This window comes from Chanos chanos, chromosome 14 (assembly GCF_902362185.1).
Source record: "Chanos chanos chromosome 14, fChaCha1.1, whole genome shotgun sequence".
In the NCBI taxonomy this organism is placed as follows: Eukaryota; Metazoa; Chordata; class Actinopteri; order Gonorynchiformes; family Chanidae; genus Chanos; species Chanos chanos.
The window spans coordinates 2054807-2070704 of record NC_044508.1 but is presented as its reverse complement, the minus strand read 5'-3'; the positions used below and the strand labels follow the sequence as shown (position 1 = coordinate 2070704).

Here is a 15898-nt window from a genome sequence, read left to right as displayed (position 1 = left end):
CCCACCCATCTTGAACCTCTAGCACTCAATAGAACGGCCTGGCAGGTCACCTGTACCGAGACAACCAAACAAATACAGCACACCATCCAACAGAGAAGGACCGAAAGACGTGCCCAGCGACACCAACGGGCAGCCGGCATTACCCCAACACCTGGGCTCCCTCGCCCCACCCGTGGGCGAATGTGTGGCTCATGCATCGGCCTCCACAGCCAAATGAAATGGCACCAGCGTCAACTGCGCTGAACCCCCCCCAGACACGATGGACAGCTAAAGAAGTTCAGTGGCTGGGTGTCTATGGAATATTTCCGCTCCTTTAAGAGCGCTTATTTTTGATGTTTTAAAGCTGAAGTGCTGTGTAACTGTGGTGTGCTGGCAGTGCTGGACTCTTGAGGTCCACACAACAGAGTTGAACAGGACAGACAACCTCTTCAAAGTGTTTTATGTATTATTTGATCAGCTGTTTATCTTTCTGATAAGCGATTTTGGTCATTTTGTTTCATATTTGTAATCCAAGAAACCTCATCTTTTGTTGATCTGAGATTTGTTTTTAATTTAAATCAGTGTCACAACATGATAAACAATGTAATCAAGGTATTTCCAGGTGTTTACAATAATCCCACCACTTTTTAATAAGCAAAAACAGCATGAAAACTCTACACTTTCCACAACAGTAGTCAGGCCAGCCAGAGCAGGACACATGGATGCAAAGGGAGTATTTTAAGTTCAAAATCATACAGTCTAATACCTGGAACATGTAGATAACATCAGAATCAACCCAATTAGAACTACCCACACACTGAATAAGTCTTTGAAGAAAACAACTAGCCCAAAAACGTGATTTACTGTAATGTTCACTACTGCTCCCAATCCTTGTCCAAGAAACCTGACTGCAAAACATTATACAAAACTGATCAAATTAGACTGATTAAAACACAGATACAAAATGAAAACATGATTTAAATGTTCTCAGAGACTTCTCGTTCACTCTTTTTTGCTCTTAGATCTGGATCTAAAACAGCACCTCACAACACAGGACTTCAGTATTTTATAGAACATGAAGAGAACTAGAGCAATTATGGCCAATAGGAAAGCAAACACATCCAGACTGTGGTACTGATACCAGGTCAGGTTATGGGCCTGCACCCTCAGGTGCTTGGCCCCCTTGTGGCGCATCACAAATTCAATCCAGAACACGGCCTCATCCCTTGGGTGCACTGGTCTGTCGTGGTGGATTCTGGACAACCTCATGGCATTCTCTTTATACCTGCAGAAAACAACCAACCAACCAATGTAAAGAAATGACAGTGGTATTTGTGATTTTTCTTACCGATGACAGAATGAGCATGTACAAGTGCAGTTAATAATATTCTCACCACCTAAACATGACCTAAAGTTAATCTTGAAATTTAACATTACTGGTTAACTAATGTGAATCTAAAATAAATCTCTTAACACAAGATGAACCAGTAACCTAACCCTAATAAAACCATTAACTTGAAGTAACACTTAATCTTATTTTAACTGTTACACAGAACTTAACTTATACTCAGCCTAACTAAATAGAAATCATTAGAAATAAAGAGAACCACTCACGATGGGTCATTGATTACAGCTTTGAGCCCGTCCACCAGGTCTTTAGTCTCCATGCTGTTAAAGTCCATGATGACTGCAGCTCCTTTAGACTTCATATGGACCATGTTGTCTGGCTGATCTCCAAACATGGGGATTCCCACCATAGGAACTCCATGGTATATGGCCTCATAGATTCCATTGGTCCCACCATGAGTGATAAAGGCTTTGGTCTTTGGATGACCTTTTGGTAAGAGAAACAAATAAAAGAAGCTTTTGAGTTTGAGCATGAAAACATCTTAACCACACTTCAGTAAAAATCCATTTTAAGACTAATGTAATGATGAAGTGTGTTATTTAGTGGCTATAAGTGAGAAACACTGACCCAGTAGATCGTTCTGGGGGATCCAGTCGTACAGTCTTGTGTTTGGAGCCAGAGTCTCTGGCTTTTCACCACTGTACCTCCACAGAACCTGTCAGACAATAAGCACATACACAAAGTCCATTCAGTCAGTATTTTTCTCTCACAGTTATGGCAGTCAATCACAGCAGGGAAAAACTTAGTGTGTCATAGTTTATGGTTGACTGGGTAGGAGGTGACAGGTGAGAGTAATACACAGTTTTTATTCAAGATCTGGTTTTCTTTCCCCCTAAAGAACATGTACTCCTGCACAGGAATGTCTTGAGACGACAAATCACAGAGGAATGAATCAGTGTGAAACAGATGAGTGACTGAGGGATGTCGGAGAATGGTTAAATGGCTGTGTGAATGGATAAGGGGGTAAACTGGAAACTGTATGACAGATAGCTGCATTGACCAGATGTTATTTGTTGAACAGGGCAAATAAATGGATGAAGAGGTGGATGTTGTAGGACCTTCTGTGGTATCTGACCCAAAGCAGAAGCAATGACGTTTGCTCTCGCTTTGGTCATGTTCCTGATCATGGAGCCCAGAGAGAAAACCACAACACCATCATCTCCTGAGCTCTCCACAAACTCCTCTATGTCCTAGAGAGAGAGAATCACACATGCACACAGCCATACACAGACAGGCATGCACACATGCAATACAAGTCAAATCTTTTGGTAGCACTTATTTCTGCCATCTCTGGCTTCCAGTGCGTCATTTCAGTCTGGACTTTTGTGGTATACGCTCCAGTACCAGAAAATCAGGAGTCAATTCCACTAAACTCTGTGTTAAGCTAAGGAGTACATTTACAGACAACTTGGTTAGAGATGGTTAATGATATGGTACACATAACATCACTACAAATAGAGTTACCAACAAAAAAAAAAATACTTCTATACAAATCTGACATCGCTTTGTGATCAGACATTTTCTGGAGCTTTACCTTTGGTAACGGTTTAGCAGGTCTGCAGTGAATACCACCGACATATTTAAAGTTAGGCAGGAACGGACGGGGATACTCAAAGTCCCAGTAGGTTCGGATCAGCCAGATATCAGCCTTTCCCATCATCTCACAAAATGACGTCGGCCGACCTAAGAACACAACGTTTTCATGGATTATTAAAATAATGAAAACTTGTACAAAAGGAATAAAAGACAAAGGCTTTTTATGTTTACACACTTCTGTATTTTCGGAAGTACTGATGCTAATGTGACCACTGTCCATCAAAGGTCTACATAAAGTTCTCTAGATTTAGGTGCAATAAATAAATAAATAAAAATCAGGCAATGCTCCTGGTGGGGCTGTAAAACGTGCAGCACTGTATCAGTGCACTGCTCTTCTGTGGGGGATGTTGTAAAATAGCCTGAAAAGCTACAGTAGGCTATGAGTGAACTGGCTGACAGAAAAAGCGTTTAATTGTTATGTGTCTCACCTAAATAATCACTGTAGTACTTATCAAACCTTTTCCACATATACATTGCCATAACATCCTGGAACATATAGAACAGAAAGTTTTGAATTCTCTCGGAGAACGTCATGTTGTCTGTCAGTTTGCTCACTGCACCGGGGACGTAGGAAGGGGGAGCCGGAATCTGTCCACATAGTCTCTCCACAGAGTGAGCCATGGAAAATCGGAGAGAATAAACAATGGGAATGTCTAGCATTTCAGATATCAATTCACTGCAGGCATAAATCGGATCCACGAATAAAACGTCATACTTTCCTTTCCTCAGTCTATCAAGGACTGGCTCTGATTTAAGCAACCCATCGCAGTACAAGAGGGACATCTCCAAATTTTCCGAAACAATTTCTGAAAGCTTGTAGATCATTTCTATAGTGCCCATCTGCTCTGCTTCGTACATCGTGAAATGTAGGAACTTATTCATGGCATTCTCTACGTCGCTTTTTGTTAACGAAACTTTAAAAGTCTCGTAGTGATAAGGAGCCGGCTCACTGACGTCCATGAAGAGTGTGGAGCTAGGAACGAGCACCGTAACATGGTGACCTCTCTCTACTAGTGTTTCCAGTACTGGTTTCAGATTTATCCAGTGACTCGCCTCTGTGTGCCATACCAAGATATTCCCACAGTTAATGTTGTTCGGCAAACAGAGCCCGAAAATCAGACAAGCGAGGATAAGTGACTGTGATCGCATGGTGTCCGAATGTCAAAGCAGTTATGAAATGTGAAGGCTGCCGGTATAAATCACTTAAATGTAATCATTAACTCAGCGTTATCGGTCACCGTAAACGCGTAGCAGTGAGGTGATGGTTATTTGCAGGTGAAAGGCTGCAACAGCTCTGGATCAGTCATGTGTCGTTCGTGAACGTATTTGTTCATTTTGAACAGTGCGCGCGTCCCGCTGGATCTCTTTCACCAGCTACTTTCACTTTCTCTCTCTCTCTCTCTCTCTCACAAGCAAGATGGTATGCTACAGGTGGACTGCTCAGTAGAAGAATCACGCCTCGTGTTTTTATGAGGGAGGGGCCCATGTAGTTTGGTCGAAAAAGTGCCTGTAAAAAACAGGACGCTCACCAAGCAGAGAGAGGAAAAGATGGCACTAAAAGACCGTTGATCTTGCAGTTGATCACAGTGCTAGTCGATCAAAGTAATGTATGTTGAGTATGTATGTGGAGAATGAATGATGAGTGTAGGCAGCCATTAGAGACTGGAGGGTTGCCGGTTCAATTCCCAGGACCAACATCCACGGCTGTGTGCCCTTGAGCAAAGGCACCCCAATGCACCCTGGGCGCAAGGAATGCTGCCCACTGCTCCTGTGCAGAGGACAAATGCAATGTTCACAGTGTGTGTGTGTGACAGAGAGATTTACATTTAGATGTATGCTTATTTTTACTTAAAGCCGGTGTCAGGCATTCATTATTGCACAACAAGCACAACAGATATTAGAAGGGCTGGCCACGTGTATCACTTATGCAGTGGTGTGATTTACTTTACTTTATTTTTGCTAATAACAGAAGAATAGAAGAATAAGGTAGAGCTAAATGGAAGTACTTCACTAGAGATGTGTAACCCACATCAAAGACATGTTGTCAACACTCCAACTATTCACAGAGGCATTAATTTGGCCTATAGAGGGCACTTCGGTTCTTTTCAAACCAGACCACGTCGTCTCTGCACGGTCCCTAAGCGTTGCTGAAGGGCAGGGGTGAAAAAATAAAAAGGGCACCTACTGCACGACATGGGGCCCCACCAGCAAAAAGCCATGATGCATCATGTGTGGTGAGATAGTCTTAATCCTTGATTAAGATTAGCTTTAAAAGATTAAAAGTATAACCACACCTCTATGATAAAAACACACAGAGAACTATAAACCTTTAAAATGTTTAGGCCCTACTTCACAAACAGCACAAAAAGCTCCTTTCTCTGTAAACCCAGCAGTTCAAGTAACTCTTTTCAGTTGTGTAAGCAATATGTCCTTAAAAACTCTAAGGACTTGAAATGTTTGAGTTGTAACACGTAATCCAATTTTGAGATATGTAAACTAAAAACATTTGACTAATTTCAAATCACTTTTAGATTAAGTAATACAAATTCCAGATTATTAAGTCACTATAACTTAAAATTTTGGAGTTCCAAGGTCCGACATCAGCACCGCGGTGCATTATGGGGCGCCTCCGCTGACATTCAACCTAGCAAACTTTCTACAGCGACTGAAAAGAGTTTTGAAATAAGAGAAAAGTCACTGCAGTCGTCATTGTAACTACTTTGCATTTGGTGCAGTGCTTGGCTAACAAGCCAATGGTGCAATGCTACCATCTGTGAGATCATGACTGAAGGCCTCTAAATCAGAGTCACGCCAAGGCAGTATACAGTAAAGTCATGACAATTCTCACGCAGGTGGGTCTTGATAGCACTTTATCTGTGAAAACTTTTGCTTTTTGGAAACATGAACTAGGAAGTGATATAACTTGAAGCACTGTTCAGTTAATCTCAGTTTTCAATTAAATATTACATTACTGGTATGTTTTACTAAAATATTTAAGTTTATATAGGTTAGGAGAAATTTAAATTTATTAGGGAAAAAAAAAAAAAAAAAAAATGAGTTGACTGAAAATATATTTTTAAGTTCAAGTTTAATTCAAAAAAATATTACAGGTACTTAAATTTTCTTAAGTAATAAGTTACGACAAAAGATTTCAGTACTCTGAACTGATTTGGTTTACAGTGTTTTTATGCGCTTCAGTTTCCTTTCTCTCCTTGGCCTTCTGTAATCATAGAGTAGCCCAATGCTAACCCCACTCTTAAGTTAGCTGAAAAAGCAATTCACACCAAACTTTAAAGTCCTATGGGCATTTTGTGCAAATTCCCCTAAAATAATTCCCTTAGGGAAGGATTTTTACACTTCCTCTTGATTCCCAAATTGAGTCCACAGGTTAGCATAAATTCAGCTAAGCAAGGTACCTGTTTAGTTGGCTAGCTCCTTAGCTAGGCGTCTAGGCTAAAAAAATGTGATCAGGCTATCTATAAAAGAACCTGCAGCATACATACATTAGCATTTAGTAATGCATCATTGGTCAAACTCAAAACTCAAAAGATTTGTTAGCAGCCATACAATGTGTTTTGAATGTAAGCAGGGTTTGAGATGTAAATTCAAAATCTTATAAAAATATTTGGTGGCACCTCTAGACTGTCGTCACGGCACCTGCTTTAGGAAAGCCCGCCCCAGAGGGCATGTTGTAGGGGAGACTGTAGGGCACTGCATCTCATTTTCTTCACTGGGATTTTTTTTCTCTCCACTGCAAGGGCACTTCATCGTGTTTTCTCACTTTGAAGGGCATCTAGGAGGGCACTTCATGAGTTTTTTTTCATCAGAAAGGCTGCCGTAGGGAACCTCAAGTTTATCCCATTGTAAGGGCACCTATATGGCACCACATCACATTTTATCCACTGGAGGGGCATCCATTAGGAAACTTCCCACATTCTCACGCACACAGGGACACCCTTTACAGCACTGCATCACATTTTATCCTCTTCTCCATTAGAGGAGCACCTAATTGGGCACTTCATCCTGTTTTTACACCTGTAGGAGTACAGCACTGCATCCCATTTACCCCATACAGCACTGCATCCCATTTACCCTTTACAGCACTGCATCCCATTTACCCCATACAGCATTGCATCCAATTTACCCTATACTGCACTGCATCCCATTTACATCCCATTTACCCCATTTACCTTCTACAGCACTGCATCCCATTCACCCCCTACAGCACTGCATCCCATTTACCCTCTACAGCACTGCATCCCATTTACCCCATACAGCACTGCATCCCATTTACCCTCTACAGCACTGTATCCCATTCACCCCCTACAGCACTGCATCCCATTTACCCTATACAGCACTGCATCCCATTTACCCCATACAGCACTGCATCCCATTTACCCCATACAGCACTGCATCCCATTCACCCCCTACAGCACTGCATCCCATTTACCCTCTACAGCACTGCATCCCATTTACCCCATACAGCACTGCATCCCATTTACCCCATACAGCACTGCATCCAATTTACCCTCTACAGCACTGCATCCCATTTACTCTATACAGCACTGCATCCCATTCACCCCCTACAGCACTGCATCCCATTTACCCTATACAGCACTGCATCCCATTTTCTCTGCTGGAAAGGGCACCTTTGGGACACTGTCATGTAGGGGCGGCATAGAGGGCACTTCATAACGGCACCCTTTTCCACTGGATGGGCACCCATAGGGAATGTCAAGTTTAGACCATTATAGGGCATTGCACCATATAAGGCACTGCATCACGTTTTCTCCACTAGAGGGGCACTCATTAAGACACGTTATCATAATTTATTGCATGATGGGGCACCCTAGGGGGCACTCAATCATTTTTTGTAATGTTTTACCAAAAGTATCTCTACTTCACTGGATTTGAGTATGTAGGACCAACTGTAACATGCAGAGTTACACACACACACGCATATAGACATTCATTCACAAAGACGGGAGGGTTAAATAAGGTTACGCTTGCTTTTTCGTTGCGGTATGCTTGAGTGTGTTTGGAAGGTGCTTGTTATCTATTGTCTCTTATCTATTGTCTGTCGTCTCTTTATTATTTTCGACGTATAACATCGGTGACAAGGACGGAATAGAGACTGAGTGAAGTCATCCTTCGAAGAGTAAGGGACTTTTCCACGGACTGCAACCACGGGTAATCACCCTCCGGGGACGAAGCCAAAATCCTCTTTACGCGCGAGTCACTCTCAGTTCTATCTCCATTCGAAGTCTGCATACGGCTGAGATACCCTGACTGAGATACTGCGTACTGCTGAGATACCCTGACTGAGATACTGCATACCGCTGAGATACCCTGACTGAGATACTGCATACTGATGAGATACCCTAACTGAGATACTGCATACTGATGAGATACCCTGAATTAAAGCAGATAGACATTATGACAGAAGGGCACAGTGCAGAGAAACGTATTGGATATAAAGGGGGAATTCTGATTCCTGATGTATCGTTGTCTGATGTTAAGGATGAACCGGTTAAATGGTACGCCCTGCGACGGACTGGCAACCTGTTCAGGGTGTTTCTCCACCTCTCGCCTAATGAATGCAGGGATAGGCTCCAGCAACCTCCCCCCCATGACCATAATTAGGACATGCGGCTTAGAAAATGAGTGATGTGTGAGTGGTTAAATGGTTTAACTCACGTTTTAAGCCAGCGGTTACAGAGAGAAACAGATATGTAAAAAGTATGTAAACCACAGGCTTTTAACAACCTAAATGAGCCAGTTGAGAAAAGCATAAAGCTATAACCTACATAATTTCATTTTACATTTTAATCTTGCTAAATGGCCAACATATTTAACAAGAGGCAATGACTAGAGGCAATCATTCCCCCTAGTTCTCGAGTATCATACAATTACTCAAGGAGCAGGGGCCACAATTTTTCCGAAATGTTTTTGTTGTTTAAAGCAGCACGCCCCACTGATTCCACTGTTGCTTCTTTGCTGGCTACGTCTGCGTGACTCGAGCAGTGTTCATCATCACTATATCAGAGTAGGGAGACGTCTGTGTTGGACTTGCACTTGTTGGTTGTTTGTTGCGGATGTGGCCAGATTGCCGCACCTCTTCAGGAGCCGTTAGGCTGTGCAGAATTTTTAGCAGACCTTGATGACACTCCTTCTGTTACAGCTCATGCAGCTGTGTGACCTGGCATGTCTGTCTGCAGTTCTCTGACAAATCTGTGCAAGAGAAGCCACCCAGACTTGTGAAGGCACACCTGGCCACCTGGCATGCAGGTACTTGCTCATTGCTTGTTTATACCCGTAGCCCGGATGAGAAAAGCACATAACCCCGAAATTCTGTTATTTACAAGCAGTCATGTTTAAGTTTTGTAACAGTTAATTTATCTTATCTTGAGAATTTAAAAGTTTAAATTCATTAACATTAGTTGTGTTGAATTAATGTGTTTGGATTAATGTTCGAAATAGTCCATAATATAATTCTGTTATAAACCGATTTTCCTCATTTTAAATGTAGATTGGTTTAAGCTATGTCATTCAGAATTAGTCCCACTGTGATTGGGCAGTGGGAGGGGCATAGGGTAGATTGGGAGGGAGGCGGGAGAGAGAGGGAGCTAGAAAAAAATTGATAGAGCGAGGTAAGAAGCTGGAAAGTTTGGGAGAGAGCGGGAGAACCACAACAACTGTATTAACCGAAGCACTGCTCGCTCAATCCGATCAAGTTATGGGGTCGGAAAGATATCGTGATTAACGATACGTATGTGAGTGGTATGCGGTAGTGTTATAGTGAAGAAGTGTGTTGAAAGTGTGACGAGCTATTAGCGCCATTAGCTCTCTTAGCTAAGTGTGTAACTGCCGTCAAGATTAGCATCTGTGTTAGTGTGTTTGTCAGCGTGTGTCCGAGTTGTGTAAGATCCCAACCCGAAGCAAGGACAGGCAGAGCCCACGCGCGACCGGGAAAGCCGTGTGGTTCCCCTGTTGAAGCCTCCCGGTCAGGAACACCCGCGACCACAAGAAAGCAGCCCATCTTTCCCTTGTTTTTCTCATTTTTCTCGCCGAAACTGTAAGTTTTTACTGCGTTTTGCTCCTGCGAGTGAAGCGGCAGTTATTGTGTTTTGCCTCACCGCACTCCAGCTTCGTACAGGCCTGCAACATTTGTTATTTTCAGTGTGTGTGTGGGCCCACTGTTTGAGTGTATATGCATTTCATGTATGTATGTATTTCATGTATGGGTGTATTTGTAGTATGAATACTTGTATATAATGCGTTGACCAAGGATTGAGTAGCTGATTGATTACTGCTTATAGGGATCAGTTTTGTACTTTCATTGTATTTCATTTCATGTTCATCCTAAATACTGTGTGGTAACCAAAACAGGAACTGATTGCATAAAAGTTATTCTGAACCAAACTAATTTTGTTAATTAAAAATAGATTCTAGTGTCTGGTTAGAGTTATTAATAGTTTAAAAAAGACTGGTTCTACTGAACCATACAATATGAAGTAAAGGTAACACTGTAACTCTAGATAAAGTCACGAACCCAAACGCCCTATTTTCCCAGTTTTATTCAACACAAGGTATTTATAATACAGAAGGGAGTGGGGCACTACATAAAACACAGGGTTATTTTGACATACCTCCTCAGGAGCTGTGTGGTGATCAATGCAGGACTTTTGCCAGACATTGATAACACCACTTGCATCAAAGCAGTTGTGCTAACTTGGATGCTTTTGGCCGAGGTGAGACGCAGCTCTCAGGAGCCGGGGCACACCTTTGTGTATATCTCCTGGTTTCAGATGCCAGGAAAGCTCTACTGCTTTCCACCTTAAGTCTGACATGACAGGGTGCAACTGCAGGTGCTGTCTGCTCCACCCCGCCCATCCCAGCATGGCAGCTTTTCAAACACACGAGGTGTGTTCACCTGCCCTACTGCGGTTAAAGAAATGCATGCTGTTCAATATAAGTAGAAAGCAAATCAGAAGAACACACACAAAACTGAAGTGGGGCGTAAATGTACTGTCCTAGCAGTACTGGACTCTTGAGGTCCACAAAACAGAGTTGAACAGAACAAACAACCTCTTCAAAGTGTTTTATGTTTTATTTGATCTGCTGATTATCTTTCTAATCAGCGATTTTGGTCATTTTGTTTTTGTTTTATGTAATCCATGAAAACTCATCTTATGGATCTGAGAGTGGTTTTTTTGTTTTGTTTTTTTTTTATTAGCGTCATATAAAATGACAAACAATATCAAGATATTTCCAGATGTCTCCACAGATCCCATCCCTTTGTAATAAACAAAAACAGCATGAAAACTCTATGCTTTCTAAAACAGTAGTCAGGCCAACCAGAGCAGGACACATGGATGCAAAGGGAGTATGTTAAGTTCAGAATCATACAGTCTAACACCTGGAACATCTACATAACATTAGAGTCAACCCAATTAGAACTACCCACACACTGCATAAGTCTTTGAAGAAAACAACTAGCCCAAAAACATGTGATTTGCTGTAGTGTTCACGACTGCTCTCAACCCTTGTCCAAGAAACCTGACTGCAAAACATTACACCAAACTGATCAAATTAGACTGTTTAAAACACAGATACAAAATGAAAATATGATTTTAATGTTCTCAGAGACTTCTCGTTCACTCTTTTTTGCTCTTGGATCTGGATCTAAAACAGCACCTCACAACACAGGACTTCAGTATTTTATAGAACATGAAGAGAACTAGAGCAATTATGGCCAATAGGAAAGCAAACACATCCAGACTGTGGTACTGATACCAGGTCAGGTTATGGGCCTGCACCCTCAGGTGCTTAGCCCCCTTGTGGCGCATCACAAATTCAATCCAGAACACGGCCTCATCCCTTGGGTGTACTGGTCTGTCGTGGTGGATTCTGGACAACCTCATGGCATTCTCCTTATACCTACAGAAAACAACCAGCCAATCAATGTAAAGTAGAAATGACAGTGATACTGTGATGGACTGGAAACCTGTCCAGAGTGTTTCCCTGCCTTTCACCTGATGAACCCTGGGATAGGCTCCAACACCCCCTGCAACCCTAATTAGGATAAGCGGCTTAGATAGTGAGTGAGTGAGTGAGTGAGCTTAGAAAATGAATGGATGAATGAATGACAGTGGTATTTGTACTTTTTCTTATTGATGACAGAGTGAGCATGTACACCTACACTTAACACTAATCTCATCACCCAGCCCACCCAAACATGACCTAAAGTTAATCTTGGAATTTAACATAACTGCTCAACCAATGTGAATCTAAAATTAATCTCTTAACATAAGAAGAACCAATAACCTAAAACAAAACCTTACCAACAAAACCACTAACTTGAAGTAACACTTAATCTTATATTAACTGTTACACACACCTTAACTTATAACTTATAGAGAACCACTCACGATGGGTCATTGATTACAGCTTTTAGCCCGTCCACCAGGTCTTTGGTCTCCATGCTGTTAAAGTCCATGATGACTGCAGCTCCTTTAGCCTTCATATGGACCATGTTGTCTGGCTGGTCAGCAAACACGGGGATTCCCACCATAGGAACTCCATGGTATATGGCCTCATAGATTCCATTGGTTCCACCATGAGTGATAAAGGCTTTGGTCTTTGGATGACCTTTTGGTTGGAGAAACAAATAAAGAAAACAGACAAACTAACAAAAAAAGACGTAACATTAAGAACATTAAAAATCACAAATTAATTTTGTCATGTGTTTGTTCAGAGTGAGAATCACTGACCCAGTAGATCGTTTTGGGGGATCCAGTCGTATAGTCTGGTGTTTGGAGCCAGAGTCTCTGGCTTCTCACCACTGTACTTCCACAGAACCTGTTGGTTGAAAAGCACACAAACACACACACACATACACACAAACACACACACACACGCACACATTAATATATTACAGTCAACATTTTCTCCTGAAGTGCGTTGTAAGGTCAGAAAGTTCAAGCAAACAAATAACTGATAATAGTTTCTCATTAACTGAGTCATAGGTTAAGGTGAGAGAAGTGTAACAGTGTTACATTTAACCTGAATGAGGTGACATGACTTTTACTGCTGGACTTCTTAATGAAAAACATGACTATAATGTTTTATTTAGACAAATATATGGCCTTTCCTACAACTAGTGCTTTGTTAAGACAGACAGAGTGAATGTTGTAGAATAAACAGATGGATGCAGTAGAATGAACAGGTGGATGTTGTAGGACCTTCTGTGGTATCTGACCCAAAGCAGAAGCGATCGTGTTTGCCTTCTCTTTGGTCATGTTCCTGATCATGGAGCCCAGAGTGAAAACCACAACACCATCATCTCCTGAGCTCTCCACAAACTCCTCCATATCCTGGAGAGAGAGAAAGTCACAAACACACACACACACAAATGCACACACACACACATGCACACCTTGTAGTAGGGTTTACACCTGATTACCTCTGCCCTGTTTACAGCTTGCTGACATTTTTTGGAACGTGTAAAGACAGTACAGAAACATAATGTATACAGTGCACAGACTAAATAACAACTCGTACATCCAGTTCTGACACACTGCTGACATCAAGGCTCACGTGTATGGAGACAAAGGTTCATGTGTATAGAGACGACCGTTTCTAATGGTTTACCTTTGGTAACGGTTTAGCAGGTCTGCAGTGAATTCCACCGACATATTTAAAGTTAGGCAGGAACGGACGGGGATACTCAAAGTCCCAGTAGGTTCGGATCAGCCAGATATCAGCCTTTCCCATCATCTCACAAAACGTCGTAGGTCGACCTACACAAACACATTAATCAGTAACTATGTAATACTCCAAACCCATTCTGTTATTGCTAAATAAAAAGGTTTCAATTGACTTGCAAGTTTAAAGAAGTCACACAGAATCTCACCTAAATAGTCACTGTAATATGTGTCTAATTTCTTCCACAAACTCCCGGCCAAAGCGTCCTGGGACACGTAGAAGAGGAAATTCCATATTCTCTCAGAAAAAGTCATCTTATCGGTGAATTTGCTCATGGCACCAGGTACGTAAGAAGGTGGAGCCGGGGTCTGTCCACAAAGTCTCTCCATCGTATGAGCGATGGAGAACCGGAGAGTGTAAACAATGGGAATACCTAATGTCTCAGCCACTAATTCACTACAAGGAAAAATGGGATCTGCAAGCAGAACATTGTATCCTCCTCGCTGTAGTTTTTCCATAACTGATTCTGTTTTCAGCAGCCCATCACAGTAAGCAAGACAAAAGTCCAGGTCTTTGGCCATCATTTGATAAAACTTGATATGAAGTTGTAACAAGTCAAGTTTGTCCATCTCGTACATTGAAAAGTGCATTAGCTCATCCAGCCAGTCACTTACTTCATCCAAGGAGAGCGAAACGTTAAACATCTCGTAACTATAGCGACTCTTCTCCGTTGCGTCCATGAAGAGTGTGGCATTAGGGAGCAGAACGGTGACGCTGTGTCCACGGTCTGTCAACGTCTCCAGCACAGGTTTGAGATTTATCCAGTGACTGGCCTCTGTGTACCACACCAAGATATTCCCACACTTTACGCTCCCAAACACACAGAATCCCAAAATCACATAAGTGAGAATACGTGACTGTGACCTCATGTTTCCCAAAGAACGAAAAAGTTCTGTTATGAAATGCCTCGCACTATAGATCACTGAAATGTAATCATTAACGCTAAGATTTGAACTCTCACTTCAGGGCTGTTACATTACAGACGTGTCAACAAAGCTTTACTTGCAAAGATTAGACAAAATAAAGCTAGACTATATGACAGTGGCAGTAATGAAAGACTCAGGTAACAATGACTGTGCAATGGCTGCTCTGTCACTAAGAACCACCGCAAATGTAATCATTAACGCCAAGATCTGAACTTTCACTTGAGTGCTGCGCTGTCATAGATAAGTCAGTAGTATCTTTGAGGGTAAAAGGTAGAGAAAAGAGAGTGTGAATACGTGAGAACGGCAGGGACATAGAAACTCATCACTAGAACCCATTCTTCACTCTGTGATGTCACAGTGCGGCTCAAGAATGACTGAACTGTTCTGACGCCTTGAAGTCGTTCTCTTACGCAGCATGTCATATGCACCCAAAAAAGCATGGGACGACTATGAGATGACAGGCAACTGTGAATCGTCCAAATATGCTGCTGCTCCTCTCTGGTGCCTTGCTCTTGCACTGATATATCACCTCAGTCATCTACACTGATGCCACTGTCATCATATCTGAGGTGAGAAGCGCCCCGTAAAAAAAACCCCAAAAAACAGTAATTGCTAAATCGACAAACAATTTGAAATCTAGAAGACAAAATGCAAAGGCAAATGAATGAAGGGTTTAAAAAGAAAGACAGGAGGGTTATTTATGTATTCAGCGATCATTTATTTATTCTTTATATGTCATTACTTGTCCTCAGATCACTGATATTGGTCCACATGTTTTCATGCTAATAGCATAATATCACAACAGATTCTTTGTGTTTCGTTTTACTCATTGGTACGTCAACAGATGAATACATTAAAATGTATCGCTCATTCGTCCAATCAAATTGACACACTCTCCAGTTTTTATTGTTTGGCCATTGTGATGTTGGTGTAGTTGGAGCTGAAATCTTATTGGCTGGTGCCATGCTTTGTGAGCACTAATTTTACCTTATCAAAGTAATGTTTAATCTCAAAGTGACAATAATAGAACAAATTACGGCAAACTGATACGACATAATCATTCAGAGAACTAGATTAGATTGGATTAATGTAGTTTGTTTATACAAGTGCTAGACAGTTTAGACTCCTAACACTGTGTTTTCACCGTGTTTCACCAATCACATTGTTGGGAAAACGAATGAGCAAAAGCCACACTTTTCCAGGTGGAATGAATCGCTCATAA

The 15898-nt window shown here is 41.8% G+C and overlaps 1 protein-coding gene across 8 annotated transcripts; it reads right to left on the bottom strand.

Annotated features, from left to right (window-relative positions):
* Positions 1 to 535: 535 nt before the first annotated feature.
* LOC115828022 (UDP-glucuronosyltransferase 2A3) lies at positions 536 to 14818 on the bottom strand. 8 transcript variants are annotated; one of them, XM_030791931.1, is made up of 7 exons: positions 3840 to 4138; positions 3412 to 3500; positions 2922 to 3070; positions 2446 to 2577; positions 1955 to 2042; positions 1594 to 1813; positions 536 to 1264 (listed from the first exon to the last, which is right to left on the bottom strand). In XM_030791931.1, exons 1-7 carry the CDS (start codon positions 4130 to 4132, stop codon positions 982 to 984), a joined length of 1254 nt encoding a protein of 417 aa, XP_030647791.1. In that variant the 5' UTR covers positions 4133 to 4138; the 3' UTR covers positions 536 to 981. The 8 variants fall into 8 exon arrangements, with proteins under 8 accessions (XP_030647791.1, XP_030647786.1, XP_030647789.1 ...); XM_030791926.1 differs by having other exon boundaries at positions 3412 to 4138; XM_030791929.1 differs by having other exon boundaries at positions 2922 to 3069; positions 3492 to 4138.
* Between the last annotated feature and the right edge of the window lie 1080 nt (positions 14819 to 15898).